Below are 16421 nucleotides of genomic sequence, written 5' to 3'. Positions count from 1 at the left end.
CCAGCCTCAGTCCCAAGTCTGGGCCGGGTTTCACGTCTGCTCTTGACGTCATCTCCTCTCTGTCTCTTTCACATGTGTCCCAGCAAGCAGAGCTGCCTCCTGCTCGGGGCCTTTCACTAAGGGTTCTCTCTCTGACCTGCAGACCCCCAAAGAACCAACGCCTCTCCTTATCCGGGGCTCAACTCAAATGGCTCCTCTGTGGCGAGCATCCCCAGACACACATAGATCACTTTGTAGCCCATTATCCTGCTTTAATTTCGTCATAGCACTTATTGCTAAATGAAGTAGTCTTGCTAGCTGGGTGTGGTAGCTTATGCCTGAAATCCCAGCACTTTGGGAGGCCAAAGGAGGAGGATTGCTTGAAGCCAGGAGTTCAAGACCAGCCTGAGCAACATAGTGAGACTGCGTCTCTACTTAAAAATAATAGTTAAAAATAGTCTTGTTTATTGTCAACCTTACATCACTGAAGCATACACAGTGAATGAATGTTCTATGTAGACATGACCCCTGTTTGGAAAAACTTTGCTGTTTACAACTCTTTAAATTTTTTTTAGATGGAGTCTCACTCTGTCACCCAGGCTGGAGTGCAGTGGTGCAATCTCGGCTCACTGCAACCTCCACCTCCCAGGTTCAAGCGATTCTCTTGCCTCAGCTTCCCAAGTAGCCGGGACTACAGGTGCGTGCCACCACGCCTGGCTAATTGTTTGTGTTTTTAGTAGAGACAGCGTTTCACCGTGTTAGCCAGGATGGTCTCGATCTCCTGACCTCATGATCTGCCTGCCACGGCCTCCCAAAGTGCTGGGATTACAGATGTGAGCCACTGCGCCTGGCCTTCAATTTTTTTTTAAATGTTGGGCATTGCTTAGTGTGTACCTGGTGTGTTAACATGCTAGTTGGTGTCTTCTACTAACTTGGAGGGAGTGTTTATTTGTCAGCGATTCCATCTCTGTGGTGTGTGATGGCATGCTGCCAAAGCCCAGTCTTTCAGAAAGGGGCACTGGAATCAAAACTTTAAGGGATAGGTTCTATTAAAAGAAGCACCAAATTTCTTAAGATTTGCCTTTCCTTGTTTCTAGGCTACAGAGGTGAAATTCTGGCTGAAAGTACACTGAGTATAAGAATCAGCTAACAAAGGCTGGGTGCAGTGCATCACCCCTGTAATCCCAGCACTTTGGGAGGCTGAGGCGAGCGGATCACTTGAGGTCAGGAGTTTGAGACCAGCCTGGCCAATGTGGTGAAACCATCTCTCTACTAAAAATACAAAAACTTATCCAGGCGTGGTGGTGCATGCTTGTAGTTCCAGCTGCTGGGGAGAAGGCTAAGGCAGGAAAATCACTTGAACCTGGGAAGCAGAAGTTGCAGTGAGCTAAGTTCGCACCATTGCACTCCAGCCTGGGCATCACAGCGAGAATCCGTCTCAAAAAAAAAAAAATCAGCGAACAAGACAACGTAGAGTTCTAGTCCTTAATCTCCCTTCGGGGACATCACTCCAACCTTGGAAGGAATTTTTTGGAGGAGGCCCTGGTCTTCATAAATGGCTATCAATCCACAGACCATAGACTGATTCCTGTCACCATCCACAATCCCAAGCACCCAAAGATGTTCAGGCCTACCTCGAGAATGATCTCAGACAAGCATGTGACATGTGACAACCCTCAGAACCTGATGAGAATGAGTGTGTAGGCCTATTTAGGTCAAATGTAGATTATTCCAGAGGTAGCTAAAAATGACAATTTCCTAGCCAGGTTGGGTTAAAGAAAAAGTTTAGAATTTCCGGAAACCATTGATCTTAATGAGCTTCTCCCCTTTTAGCTTTTATTTTCAGAAAACATAATGACAGATGTTCCCTGCAAAGGCCTGAGAAACGTGTTTCTAAGCCAGGATTCTGACAATAGTGCAAAAGTCCTTCTTAGGAAAACATGGTTTGGTCTTTTTGGTATTGTGATGCTCTGAGAAGTTAGGAAAGGCTTTCAAACTTCGTTACTCCTTCTTAACTAATTTCTGATTTGTTGTTCCAGTATTTATGTAAACCTCTCTCAAATCAAGGCAAGAAGCGCGGTAGCGTATTTCTTTCGGCATCATCAATCCGTCATTTGATCAGGCTGCTGTCTCAGGGGGGCATGCCTTACCTGTGCTTTCCCTTTGGTACTTTCTAGTGTTGAGGTGCTTCTCTGGACTCAGTTCCTGTGTGTGGACTGTTGCAGGATCCTCCATGGAATCTGCTCATTGTTCCCCTCTGGTTTGTCACCGGCATTTTAATCTATCACCTGGATCATGTTACTTACTCTCTTAATGCCAGTTGAGACATCCTCTAATCCTGAGGATTAAATCTGAGAGCCTTACTTTTGTGTTGAAAAACGCTTCACTGAGGTGTTCTTGATCCTAAAGCTACTCACAGTGATGTCCATGAGCCAGCAACATGGCAACATCAGCATCACCTGCGCTCCTGAGAAGTCTCACCCCTGCCCCAGGTCAGCTACATCAAAATCTGCTCATTAACAAGATGCCAAGGTCATTCGGATGCATATTACAATTGGGAAATGCTTTCTAGAATCCTCACTGCTACTGTCTCCACCATCCATCAGCAGCAGCAGCCGCAGCCATGTCCTATTGAGACATTTCTTTGCCTGCTCTGATTTGAGTACCCTGCACACATCATCAACACGATCTTGTTTCATCCTCCCAAAGTCTCTGTGTGCTATGGACTATTATTATTCCCATTTGCAGGTGAGGAAGCTGAAGCTCAGGGAGATTAAGTCATTTATGTGAAATTATCCAGGTAGGAAGCGTAGGCAGCCTGAGTTCAATCTGAGACACTTCGCCTCCGGCATCTGTTTCCCTCTCCCCTAGGCCTTCCCTCTTCCCTGCTGGCCAGGTCAGCTCACTCCATATTCATTTCATTTGCTTCCATCTAGTCAGTCTGCAAAACTCCAAAAGCGAAGCCACTGTGGAGGGAAGGCTGCTTCTTGGTGTGTTCTGTAAAAGAGTTTTGGATCTTAACATTATTTAAAATAAGACTGAGTTGTACCCCGTGTAGATTTTCTCTCTCTCAGCCCCAGAGAACAAGCTCTTTCTGCCGCTTCCAATTAAACTGGATGGCTTAGAGTTGCAGAATACCATCCCCCGCCCCGCCCAGATGTGACCTCCTGGCTCTGTTGAAGTGGTGGAGTATCTTAGACGTGACCTTTGGAAGAAAATGTATATTTACAGCTCTAATCTGAAAAAAGGAAAAAGAGGAAGTAATATGACCTTGCAATGACATTGGTCTACAGTTGATCAAATTCTTTAAAGACCTCAAGGTCAGAATAGCTATAGCCTGTGTACTCGAGACCAAAAGTTAATTACAGGAAGGTGATATCTGGGGTCTGGAAGAGGTTGAGATCAGTGATTTTCAGACTGGTTACTGAACTGCTCTGCTCTGAGAGGATGCTCCCTCCAGAGAAGGACTGGAGTGTGGGGTTGTCGTGGGGCAAGGTGGAGCTGGCCTCAGATAGAAGTTTGGTGGACCATTCTTCATTTTCAGCCAATTAGTATAGTACTTTAAATCTTATATTATTTTATATAGTAGGCCCTACGGTAACATTTTATTTAATGAGCCTTTCCTTCCTTGTAAAAAAAAAAAAAAAAAAAAAAAAAAAAAAAAAAAAAAAATTGTACATTAAAAAGCAACTGAGCTAATCCTTCTCCATTAGAAGGATTTGCATTCTTTGCAGTTGAGGCTGTTGAGGCTCAGAAAGGCAAATTGACTTCCCCAAGGTCACACGTTGTTTTGACTGAAAGCTATTTCTTGTTTCCTCCTTTGAAAGCTCTAAAGCTGGGCTGGCTGCCAAGTCTGCTGGGCATTCGCTCCTCTGCTGTCTGGATCAGCCCTTATTATATCCAGTGGCACTGACCTGGGTATATTTCATTTGCATTTAGGACTCCTTTGTGTGTGTTTGGAAAGCAAAGTGCTGTTCAGGTGTTCATTGGCAGAGCTTAGTCAGTTAGTCATACATTCTGAGTGTTCTTTTTCTTCCACCATGCAGTCAATCTGCATGCCTCCCCTTCTTCCCTGGTTTATTTATACATTGAAGATAGCCTTGCACACGACGCTGAATACTCCAATATCAGCAAGATAGAGAAGCTCTTCTGCAACCACAAGGTGAAATGGCTGAAAAATCCCATTTTAGAAGAATGTGCATTTAAAGAATTTACGACCTAAAAGGGAATATGGGGTTGGGAGCCTGAGATAATAAGGAGCCCTAGGAAAACCCTTTTTTTAAAAAAAAGCTTTCAGAAAAGTAAACCAATAAATAAGAACCACTCATGAGGAGTATATATTTTTTTTTTTTTGCAGCTAGTAATAATGGGTATGTGGGTAATTTTCATTTTATCATTTCTTGTTTGTCAGACACGTCTTCATTTGCTGTGTGACAGATGAGATGCATGCTAAGAAGCATTTTCTTTCTTTCTTTCTTTCTTTCTCTTTCTTTCTTTCTTTCTTTCTTTCTTTCTTTTTTTTTTTTTTTTTTTTGAGATGGAGTCTCGCTCTGTTGCCCAGGCTGGAGTGCAGTGGTGCAATCTCGCCTCACTGCAGCCTCCGCCTCTCCAGGTTTCAATTCTCTGCCTCAGCCTCCAGAGTGGCTGGGACTACATGTACCCGCCACCATGCCCAGCTAATTTTTTGTATTTTTAGTAGAGACGGGGTTTCACCATCTTGACCAGGCTGATCTTGAACTCCTGACCTCGTGATCCACCTGCCTCGACCTCCCAAAGTGCTGGGATTACAGGCATGAGCCACCACGCCCTACCGAAGCATTTTATTTCTAAGAGTGGCTCTCCTCAAAGCCTGCCATCAAAGCCTGGGCCATCAGCTCAGGTAGGTAGCTCAAGTAGGATTCTGGAACTTGGTTTCATTGCTCTCAGCTTTTACTCCTCTCTTCTCTAGCATTCTATTTTACCTACCATTTCCAACCACCATTTCTTCCTTCTCTAATTGTTCCCAGTGGGACCAACACACACACTGGAACTGAAATTCCTACTATTTCCAAAGATGTATTGAAGTCACACACACTGAGATTTACTACAAAGGAAACTCTTCTTCTAAAAAAGACAAATATTTGTTGTTTTATGTTTTAGTGCAGCATTATTTACAATAGCAGAGACTTGGAACAAACCCAAATGCCCATCAATGACTGACTGGATAAAGAAAATGTGGTACATATATACCATGGAATACCATGCAGCCATAAAAAAGAATGAGTTCATGTCCTTTGCAGTGACATGGATGAAGCTGGAAGCCATCATTCTCAGCAAACTAACACAGGAACAGAAAACCAAACACCACATGTTCTCACTCATAAGGGGGAGTTGAACAATGAAAATACATGGACACAGGAAGGGGAACATCACACACTGGGGCCTGTCAGGGTGTGGGGGACAAGGGGAGGGAGAGTGTCAGGGCAAATAGCTAATGCATGCGGGGCTTAAAACCTAGATGATGGTGAAACCCTGTCTCTACTAAAAAATACAAAAAATTAGCCGGGCGTAGCGGCTGGTGCCTGTAGTCCCAGCTACTCCCGAGGCTGAGGCAGGAGAATGGCGTGAACCCGGGAGGCGGAGCTTGCAGTGAGCCGAGATCGCACCACTGTACTCCAGCACTCTAGCCTGGGCGACAGAGCAAGACTCCATCTCAAAAAAAAAAAAAAAAAAAAACCTAGATGATGGGTTGATAGGTGCAGCAAACCACCATGGCACATGCATACTTATGTAACAAACCTGCACGTTCTGCACATGTATCCCAGAATCTAAAGAAAAATTTTAAAATAAAATTAAAAAGACAAGTACATGTTGTTGTCATGCACGTCCATGTGAAGAGACCACCAAACAGGCTTTGTGTGAGCAATAAAGCTTTTAATCACCTGGGTGCAGGTGGGCTGAGTCCGAAAAGAGAGTCAGCAAAGGGAGATAATAAGGGTGGGACTGTTTTATAGGATTTGGGTAGGTAAAGGAAAATTACACTCAGAGGGGGGTTGTTCTCTGGCGGGCAGGAGTGGGGGTCACAAGGTGCTCAGTGGGGGAGCTTTTTGAGTCAGGATGAACCAGGAAAAGGACTTTTACAAGGTAATGTCATCACTTAAGGCAAGGACCAGCCATTTTCACTTCTTTTGTGGTAGAATGTCATCGGTTAAGGTGGGGCAGGGCATTTTTACTTCTTTTGTGATTCTTCAGTTACTTCAGGCCATCTGGGCTTATACGTGCAAGTCACAGGGGATGCGATGGCTTGGCTTGGGCTCAGAGGCCTGACAGCTGTTTTATTTAGGTACGTCTAAGCGCCCAAGAATTTAAAGGGAAGTATTGGCTCTCAAGCTATTCAATCATGTATACAGAGAAGTTATCTAAGAAATCCTTGAGGTGTCATCTATATATGCTGATATTTTAAACTTCACCTTTGGTTATTCTGTTCCTGAGAAGAGTTAGAGAATACTTAGATTTTCCCTCAAAAAACAAATTCCTGAGAGATTGTAAAAAAGCCTGTCTAAAGATGTCAGTTAGTGATATGTAGCGCTAAAGCAGTTTGCTGTCATTTTTGGTGGTCTTTTCAATTGTTTACTAGGATTAAGATATTGAATGTGGTCTCCGGTCGATCTCTAGAGTAGGGAAATGATTGTTGCTGAGTACTTATCATGTCATATACCACTTGGGTGTCATGAAATGATACCAGCGAGGGGTTCGTTACAGTTTGGCAAAATTTATCCTTGTAAAGATTCAAAGCTGGAAAGATTAGCAGGTGTATCTGGTAGCTGGTGGGCTAAAGAGGAGCTCTTTATAGGGTGTGCCTAAAGGTCAGGCCTATTGGATTGTATATTTGTACACAGAACCTGCAGAGATTAGTCCTTACCTCAGGCAGTTCATGATTCCACTCTAGAGAGAGGCATTTGTCACTTATTTGTCTCAGATCCTTGTCCTTGTTTTGCAAATGCAACCATGATATCTTAGCAGAGAGGTGAAACTATACACTTCCTTATCTAATTCATTTGTGCATTATTGGCATTCCTGTTTAGGATGGATGTATTACCATTCTCTTTCATTCGAATTCACTTGGAAGTAAAGTTTATCCCTGATGGGAGACCCCTTTTTAGATTACACGTACTTACCCCTGACCAGTAACTGTCTCCCGGTAGTCCTGTGCACTGCTCGGCTTGAGACTGAATTCTTATGCTTTTCATGACTCCTTTGGATGAATCTAGATCCATTCCCAGAGAGCAGTGTCAACTTTCCCTCAGGGCTGTGTGGGGGAGGTAGAGATGCTGGAACAAAACTGCGAACCTCTTAGGGAGGTAAAAGAGAGGAATGCATGCTTGATAGCCAATAGTGTCAGGTACAGTTATGTTCTTGCAGTTTCCAAGGTCATTTTTTTTTTTTTTTTTTTTTCCAAGGTCAGCCTTTTTTTGTTTTTTTTTTTTTTTTTTTTTTTTTGAGACGGAGTCTTGCTCTCTCAGGCTGGAGTATCATTGCAAGTATTCTCTCAGCCTCCTTTAGCTTAAGGCGCCCGCCTTATTTTTTGTATTTTTATAGAGACGGGATTTCACCGTGGTCTCGATCTCCTGACCTTGTGATCCGCCCGCCTCGGCCTCCCAAAGTGCTGGGATTACAGGCGTGAGCCACCGCGCCCGGCCACTCTCAGCCTTTTTTAAGGCCTTAAATACAACAATGATCCTTTAAAAATGTATTCCTCCAAATTGTACTCTTCCCCGCTTCTCCCATAAGAGCTTGTTGAAACAGACATCACACCTGGCTCTTCCAAATATGCTTAGCACTTAGCACAGGTGCTGGACATCATAGGCACAGAATGAATATTTACGGAATAAATACATAAACAAACATAGCTTGTTCTCCGAAATCCCCTGGGATTCAAGAACCTCGGACTTTGTGTAGAGTAAAACAAAACAAAAATCCAGATCTCCAAGAGTCCTGAGAAAAATCTCCCTGTAACAGGGATGCCTCTTGTTCCCTCCTGTTTTAGTGTTGGCATTTTGCTTTGATTTTATTTTATAAAGTTTATGACCACCTTAAGTAGCATTACAATTCTACTTTTTAGTTTCATGTAACAGGGTGACTACGTTTTGTTTTTTAAGTTGTTAACATACCATAATGTAAAGGTGTGTACCATATTTTTTACTAGATTGCTGATTTTCTGTTTTAACTCCCTAAGTCTGTCTTTTCTGCCCACTACCAGGATAAGCAGGAAGAAAAGGATGTTTAAAAATGAGAATGCATTTTAACAGGTCTCGTGTGTACTTTCTGATAAGTGTTTCTCAAACCATCATTATGATGGGTTAACTTCATTAGACCCGTTTAAAAGGTGAATTTATAAAGTTCGGAGGCAAGTGATTTTTCTAACATCTTTGTATTAGTTATCTATTGCTGCTGTGACAAATTACCACAAACTTAGTGGTTTAAAATGCAAATTTGTAATCTCCCAATGGGTTCTTCTTGCTGCACAAATAAAACCAATTCACTGAGACAGTTGTATTGCAGTTGAGAAAGAATTTAATTAATGCAGGGCCAGCTAGCCAAGTGGCAGACGAGAGTTTATTACTCCCATCAGCCTCTGGGTGGGGGCCACAGGACCAGTGGAGTCATGAGTCATCATGGGTCCAGGTAGAGTCAGTTGGTCACCAGAATGCAAAAGTCTGGAAAACATCTCAAAAGACAAATCTTAGGTTCTGCGATACTGATGTTATATGACGATGATGACGATACAGGAGCAATTGGGGAAGTTACAAACCTTGTGACCTCTGGTCACATGACTCCTGGGCAATAAAGGAATTGTAGAAACATAAGCTGGGGAACAGTGGCTGGTTGTCCTTTAACTATGCCTACGTCTTAGCAGAATTCAGGCCTCTCCCAAAATTCTAATATTGTGGCCTTTCATTAGTCTTACAAAGGTGGTTTTCATCCCCCAACAGGGAGCAGACCAGTTTTATGGAGGGACTGTTATCATCCTTGCTTCAAAGTTAACCTAAACTAAAGGCCAAGGCAGGCAGATTACCTGAGGTCAGGAGTTGGAGATAAGCCTGGACAACTTCGTGAGACTGCATCTCTCTAAAAATACAGAAACAAGCCGGGTGTGGTGGTGCACTTCTGTAGTCTCAGTTGCTTCAGAGACTGAGGCAGGAGAGTCACTTGAACCTGGAAGGCAGAGGTTGCGGTGAGCCAAGATAGTGTCATTGCACTCGGTGCAAAGCGAGACTCTGTCTCAAAAAAACAAACAAACAAACAAAAAATAAAAAATAAACAAAATTAAACTAACCTAAATTCCTCCCATGGGTAGCCTGGCCTACGCCTAGGAGTGAGCAATGACAGCCAGCCTGTGAGGCTAGAAGCAAGATAGAGTCAGCCAGGCTAGACGTCTTCTCTTTCATGATCTTTGCAAAAGCAGTTTCAGATTTATTCTCTTATAGGTCAGAAGTCCAAAGTGGCTCTTATTTAGCCAAAATGAAGGTGTCACCTGGGTGGTATTTCTTCTGGAGGCTGGAGGGAAGAATCTGACTCTTTGCTTTCTTCCAGCTCCTAGAGGCTGCTATCCAGATTCCTTGACTCACGGCCACTCTCTCCATCATCAAAGCCAGCAGCTTAGCATCTTCAAATGGTTCTCTGACTTTGACCATTCTGCCTCCTCCTTCCATTTCTAAAAAAAAAAGAAATCCTTGTGATTAGGTTGAGCCCACCCAGAAAATCTAGACTAATCTCCCCACCTCGAGATTATTAATTTGAGGCTGGGAAGGAGAAGGGATGAAGAGAGGTTGTTTAATGCATACAAATATACAATTAGAAGATATAAGTTATAGTGTTCAATAGCACAATAGGGTGACTACAGTTAAGAATAAGTTATTGTCAGGCCGGGCGTGGTGGCTCACATCTGTAATCCCAGCACTTTGGGAGGCTGAGGTGGGTGGATCATCTGAGGTTGGGAGTTCGAGACCAGCCTGACCAACATGGAGAAACCCCATGTCTACTAAAAATACAACATTAGCTGGGTGTGGTGGCACATGCCTGTAATCCCAGTTACTCGGTAGGCTGAGGCAGGAGAATCACTTAAACCTGGGAGGCAGAGGTTGTGGTGAGCTGGGATCATGCCATTGCACTCCCTAGGCAACAAGAGCGAAACTCCGTCTCAAAAAAAAAAAAAAAGAAGTTATTGTATATTTCAGAATAGCTAGAAAATATCTGAAATGTTCCCAGCACAAAGAAATGATAAGTGTTTGAGGTGACAGACATCTGAAGCACTCTGACTGATCATTATGTGTTCTATGTATGGATGAAAATATTACATGTGCCTCATAAATGTGTACAATCATTATGTATCAATGCAAATTTGAAAATAGAAAGATCACTAATTGCATATTTGACGTCTCTTTTGCCCTGTAAGGTAATATATTCAGTTCGAGGATTTAGGACATCGAAATCTTTGAGGGAAGCATTACTCTGCCTATTGCAGAGACCCATATAATGTCCTAACAGAGTTCACTTTCTCCACGTTTCTAGCTTTCTGCATATACAAGAAAAAGTTTTTGGCTTTTTTTTGGTGTGTCTTCTCCTGGTACTTCTGTCTTGGATATAACTTATTTGATTTTACCAAAAAAATCACAGCCTCTGTGTTTGTTTGAATAAATTGAGGTTGAAAAAGTGTTCAATGACAGTAACGATACCTTAACAACATAACGGGAGAGGAGGCAGCGTCTTGGCAATTGAGACCTGTGAGTTTTAGACAGAGATGTTTAAAACTTGACATACTGCATGAACTCACAGAGTCTTCTAACTTTTGTCTTTTAGGCTTATGTACAGAAGTACGTCGTGAAGAATTATTTCTACTATTACCTATTCCAAATTTCAGCTGCTTTGGGCCAAGAAGTGTTCTACATCACATTTCTTCCATTCACTCACTGGAATATTGACCCTTATTTATCCAGAAGGTTGATCATCATATGGGTTGTAAGTATTACCACTACTCATTAACTGATGCTACTTCTAAAACAACTGCTTCCTTTGATATTCAAGTACTTTGCAAATATGTTTTTTGTTTGTTTGTTTTGTTTTGTTTTACCACTTAGAGTTGGATTTGTTGCCTAATTTACTTTGGAAACATTAGAAAGCAGTGACCACAACTTGTGTTCCCTGAGCAGTAAGGGAATTGTAGCAAGGTAAGCTGGGGGACAGTGGCTGGTTGTCCTTTGTGCCTACCTCTTCGCAGAATTCAGGCCTTTTCCAAAATTCTAATCTTGTGGCCTTTCGTTAGTCTTACAAAGGCGGTTTTCATCCCCCAGCAGGGAGAGGACCAGTTTTAGGGAGGAACTATTATCATCCTTGCTTCAAAGTTAACCTAAACTAAAGGCCGGGTGGGCGGATCACCTGAGGTCAGGTGCCCCCCAGGTTCAAGCGATTCTCCTGCCTCAGCCTCCCGAGTAGCTGGGACTACAGACGTGCACCACCACGCCCGGTTATTTTAGTATTTTTAGTAGAGACGGGGTTTTGCTATCTTGGCCTGGCTTATCTCTTACTGCTCTGAAAACAACTTGTTTTATTTGCAAAAACCAAACCTGTGATTTTATGTACCTTGAGATATACTTTCCCAAGGGTAGATCAAAGTAGGAGAGGGCATAAGGGATGACCAGAGAACAAAGGACCTTTCTAAGGACCCACAGAGGGGTATGAAATGCATCCTCGCAAGAGGCCTATTTTAGTAAAATTTGATCAGAAACTAAAATCAGAAGCTGTTGAGCAATACCTTCAAGCAGTATTAAGTGACCATACACATAGGAGAAGCCAAAACACATAAGGCAAAGCACCTTCCTTGAGGGAACGTCTAGTGTAGCAGGAGCAGCTGCAAATACACAGAAACCATGTGACAATCCCAGGTAGACAGGCAGAGCCTTTTTCTGCTATTTCACTGGTAACCCTAGCATTTAATTTTGTTCAGGGCCAAATGAGTTCTGATTTTGTGTCTCATTGAAGGAGATGGTAGACATTTGCAAGGCAGCAAGGCATACGCAAGATATGCAAGATATGTAGGTTTGGTATCAGAGAGACCTGAGCTCAAGTACAGTCCAGGCCCCATCTGCGTGCCCTTGCTCTGAGCCTTACCTTCCTCTTTTGTAAAATTGTGTGAATAATGTGCCTTCCCAGAATCATCGTGGGAATATCTAGAGTGTACACAGAGCTCCAGGCCTGGCATGTGGAGGACTCTGCAGGTCGCTATTTGAGCATGATAACGCATAGTGACTAGTGCATGAAGGTGAAGGAGTCTTGAAGATCAACCAATTCTAAGGTCAAACGTTATTTAGCTGGTGGAGGGAACTTCCAGACAAGACTGTTTCCCCGACTCAAGATTCTGCACTAGAAATAGAGGTTCCGAAGCACTTGGTTGGGTATAAAAGAGAAGATTTCAGCAAGTGACTTTCCTATGGTGGGCTTTATGTTTTCTCGTTTGTGGAACAAGTAGAGTGGAGCTGATCAGGGCTCATAAATTTGAATGTTCTCAGGGGCAGGAGACAGAAATAAAGCAGCAATGTCCTGGGTCAGGGTGAGGGGTGGCAAGGGCGCAGTATCCACACAAACCCTTCGCCACGTGGTGACAGAGGGACTAGGGAGCAACTGCCCCTGGCTCCACGTGGGACTCCCCATCCCTGTCTCCCCATAGCCCTCTTTTGAAATCTAGCTTCTGTCTAAAAGTGTAATGTGCGAGTCTGCAAAAGCATAAGCATCTTGCAAATCATAAAGAGAACATTAGTCCAGTTGTCCCTCCCGTTTCCGAGGCCACTTCTGTGTCCATGGAGCAGGCAGGATGGGGGCAGGAGAGAGAGAATGGGAATGGTCCTTCTGTTCTTAAGATCTGAAAACCCATGGAAAACCCATGGGCTTGAGTATCTTTCCCACTGTCATTTATTTTCTAAGATGTGTGTGTGTGCGTGTGTAAGGTATAAGTGTGTGTATATATGTGTGTGTATATAGGTGTGTATATGTGTGTATATACGTATACAGGTGTGTATATATGTGTATGTGTGTATATAGATGGGTGTATATCTGTGTGTGTATATAGGTGTGTGTATATGTGTATGTGTGTATATAGGTGTGTATATATGTGTATGTGTGTATATGTGTGTGTGTGCATAGGTGCATATATGTTTATGTATATAGGTATATGTGTGTATAGGTATGTATATGTGTGTATATAGGTATGTGTATATATGTGTGTTTATGTGTGTATGTATATAGGTGTGTATATATGTGTATAAATATGTATATAGGTGTGTATGCGTGTATAGGTGTGTGTGTGTATATATGTGTGTTTATGTGCATGTATGTATATAGGTGTGTATATGTGTGTGTATAGATGTGTATATGTGTGTGTATAGGTGTGTATATATGTGTGTAGGTATGTATATATGTGTGAATGTATGTATATAGGTGTGTATATGTGTGAGTGTATGTATACAGGTGTATATATGTGTGTGTGTGTGTGTGTGTGTGTGTGTTCTAAATCCCAAAACCTTAATAATGGTTGAGTGGGGCAGACGATGAGAAGTACATTACACAGGAATACCTTATAATGTGTTTGATCCGCTCATGGCCAATTATCTCCCCCACTGAGGGCGGAAAACTTTCCCTGAGAGCTGGGAAGACCTCTAGACTCTATAGAAGGCTGTGGTTAGGGGACTGTCTGGTTGCCATTATTGGTGGTTATTTTATGCTTTGTATTCCTCATTTCAAAGTATCAGAGTGCCTGTTTGAGGCAAAATGACAAGCTTTTGTCATAGAGTGAGGCAAATAAAATCTTTGCCCGAGAAAGGAAGAAATAACCTCTGAATCTGCAGTTTGTCCTGAGGTTTGACCACCTGTTTCTTGACTTTTTAAAATGGCCTGGTTCACCAGTCCCCCTGTGCTGAGAGTTCTGTAGTTATTCTGTGTGGTCATTGTAAGGCAATGTGAGAAGCCTAATATAGTGTGAGAAGCAGTGTGAGAAGCTGAGGTAGTGTGTGCATTCCTGCCAGTGCCTGGGATGAGAGTGGAGGTCATTCCAAGGGAAGAGAGGAAGAGAGGAAGGGAGAGAGGGGGAGAGGGAGGTGCAGGTGTGCTTGCGTGTGTGCATCTGCGTGTGTGTGCATGTATTTGTGTGTGCGTGTGTATGTAGGCGTGTTAGGATTGGGGGTGCTCTCTGATGGGCTACAGAGACAATAATGAGAGGTACTTGGTTTGGCTCCAGAGTTGAAGGTAGACGAAAGGAAGAAAGGAAGGGCAAGTCCCTTAAGTGGGGGCGAGGTTGGGAGCCTGGGGTGGATTAGGGTTAGGTTCTGGTACTTGGGCCAGCCAGGGCAATCAACTTCCTGCTGAGGCAGTCTTTCTTCAGTAAAGGATATCCCTATATTAGTGGCTGCTTCTTCAAAGGGGTAGGGATTAAGAACTGTTAATTATATAAGGGACAGAGCTGGAAGTCTTGTATTGAACATCTTATCTCACCCAAAACTCATTGGAAGGCAGCTTTGTTCAGGATTGCCAAAGCTTGCCACATTTTATATTAATTTGGGAATTGTCACTGGATGAAGCCCCTACAGGTTTTATTGCTTTTAAAGATCTTTTGTTACATTAAGGGTAACTCACACTATCTGAAGTAGCTCAGCAGAATTTATGCTTGTATCAAGTTCTCTCTCCTCACAATTATAATTAGTCCTCACCTGTATTGTACATCTTCTGTTGCTTTGATAGGCATCTATGTTCATTATCTTATTTGAGCTTCATAACAATGGGCAGTATCATTTTCTAAATTGGAATAGTAATATTTCAAATATTGATAAGCCATACCCTATATTGAGCATGTAGTATGTATGCCATTCACTGTCAGAGTGCTTTACATGTTTTACTTCACTTAATCCTACCAGCAATCCTGAGAAATAGTTATCACCAACCCACTTTACAGATCCTGAAACTGAAATACAGAAAGGTTAAATAACTTGCCCAAGATCACACTGGATTAAGTGGCAAGGTGGATTTGATCCTGCGCCCAGACCTTGTCTACCAGGGGAAGCTGCCATGGTTGTTTCTTAGAAGAGCACAGCTAAGTGGCATAAGGAGCACAATATTTTTTTAAAGATGCTAAAACTGGGGCTTCAAGCATGAAAATGATTTTCCCATAGTTTTCTTCTATTGCATATTTATTTTGGTTTGTGTTCCATTTCTGTCCTTATGGCATTTAGTAACCGTGTACTCTACTTAACTGTTTCTTATCTACCCTTCTTAACCCATTTATAACTAGTGTTCCTTTATTGGAACGCGAAGCTTGTGGGTTATTTATATCCTACCGCTCAAGGTCATCACCAAGGTCTGATTTTTCACACACAAAAATTTGCAACCTCCAGCATAAATGGGTTAACAAACCTCAACAAACCCCACAGTATGGGATAAGCTTTGGTTAAATTAGCTGAAACACATCAATCAATTCACTATTTCTCTCCTTTGTCCTGTATCAAGGTTTTTAACCTATCTTTGGGCTCAAAAGAATTTTAGACATTTGGCCAAAAAAGATAGCAAATGGATTTTCTTATTAGGATGCTTATAAAGAGATATTGAGGATGATGTTTCAGAAGATGAGTCACTGCCCCATGGCGTGATTATCTAATCTCTTCACTTTCATTCTGGCATGGTGACAGATCTAACAAAAAATAAAAGCTTTAAAGTTATATTTCTGTATCTTTAAAAGGTTAGAGGCAACTTCATTGAACTTGGGTGGTGGTCAGTTTTGTAACATGAAGCAAAATCTCACTTTTTTGCTAAATTCCTCATTTTGTGAAATAGCAATGCAAACATTGATACCACAACTGATCCTGGGAGTTTGAAAGCCTCATTTTCTCTGTTCTTATGATATGTTACACAGATGTTTCTTTCCACGGATATTTCATGGCATTCATAATGAGAGGTAGAAAAACACGAGATAAACAGATAAAAATTGAAAGTAAGGGGAGCACAGATACAAAAGAAGATGAAAGCCCAGACTAAAGTGAAATGTGGCATGCTGGTTCAAAGGTGAGCCGCAGATTCATATTTGAGCTTTGTCTTGACCAACCAAAATGAAGTTACGCTATCCACTAGGAAATCATAAGCCTATTTCTAAGAGAGCAAACCTTTTCCTGACTCATGAAATTGATAGAATTGTCAAGGCTAGTGATACATGTTGCTCAATTATTTTCTCAGAAGTATCTGGTGTCAGTACCCACTTAACATCTGTGTGAGAGTACTCATTCTGACTCCTTTTCCTGAACTTTCTGTGTTCTCATTTTTAAATCATTGCTAATTTAGCCAAAGAAAAATTGTATTTCCATGCATATATTCATTGCAGCACTATTCACAATGGCAAAGTCGTGGAATTAACCTAAATGCCCATCAAT

General features: G+C 42.3%; 1 protein-coding gene across 1 annotated transcript in view; it reads left to right on the top strand.

Moving 5' to 3' along the window:
* SGPP2 (sphingosine-1-phosphate phosphatase 2) overlaps nucleotides 1-16421 on the top strand; it is a 141716-nt gene that overhangs the window by 41100 nt on the left and 84195 nt on the right. Inside the window, exon 2 of the mRNA XM_050752082.1 lies at nucleotides 10819-10977. Coding sequence (XP_050608039.1) covers nucleotides 10819-10977 — 159 coding nt within the window. The remainder of the gene's footprint in view (nucleotides 1-10818; nucleotides 10978-16421) is intronic.

This window comes from Macaca thibetana, chromosome 12, assembly GCF_024542745.1.
Source record: "Macaca thibetana thibetana isolate TM-01 chromosome 12, ASM2454274v1, whole genome shotgun sequence".
In the NCBI taxonomy this organism is placed as follows: Eukaryota; Metazoa; Chordata; class Mammalia; order Primates; family Cercopithecidae; genus Macaca; species Macaca thibetana.
Note: the sequence above shows the minus strand (reverse complement) of the source record. Positions and strands in the feature narration are given on the sequence as shown.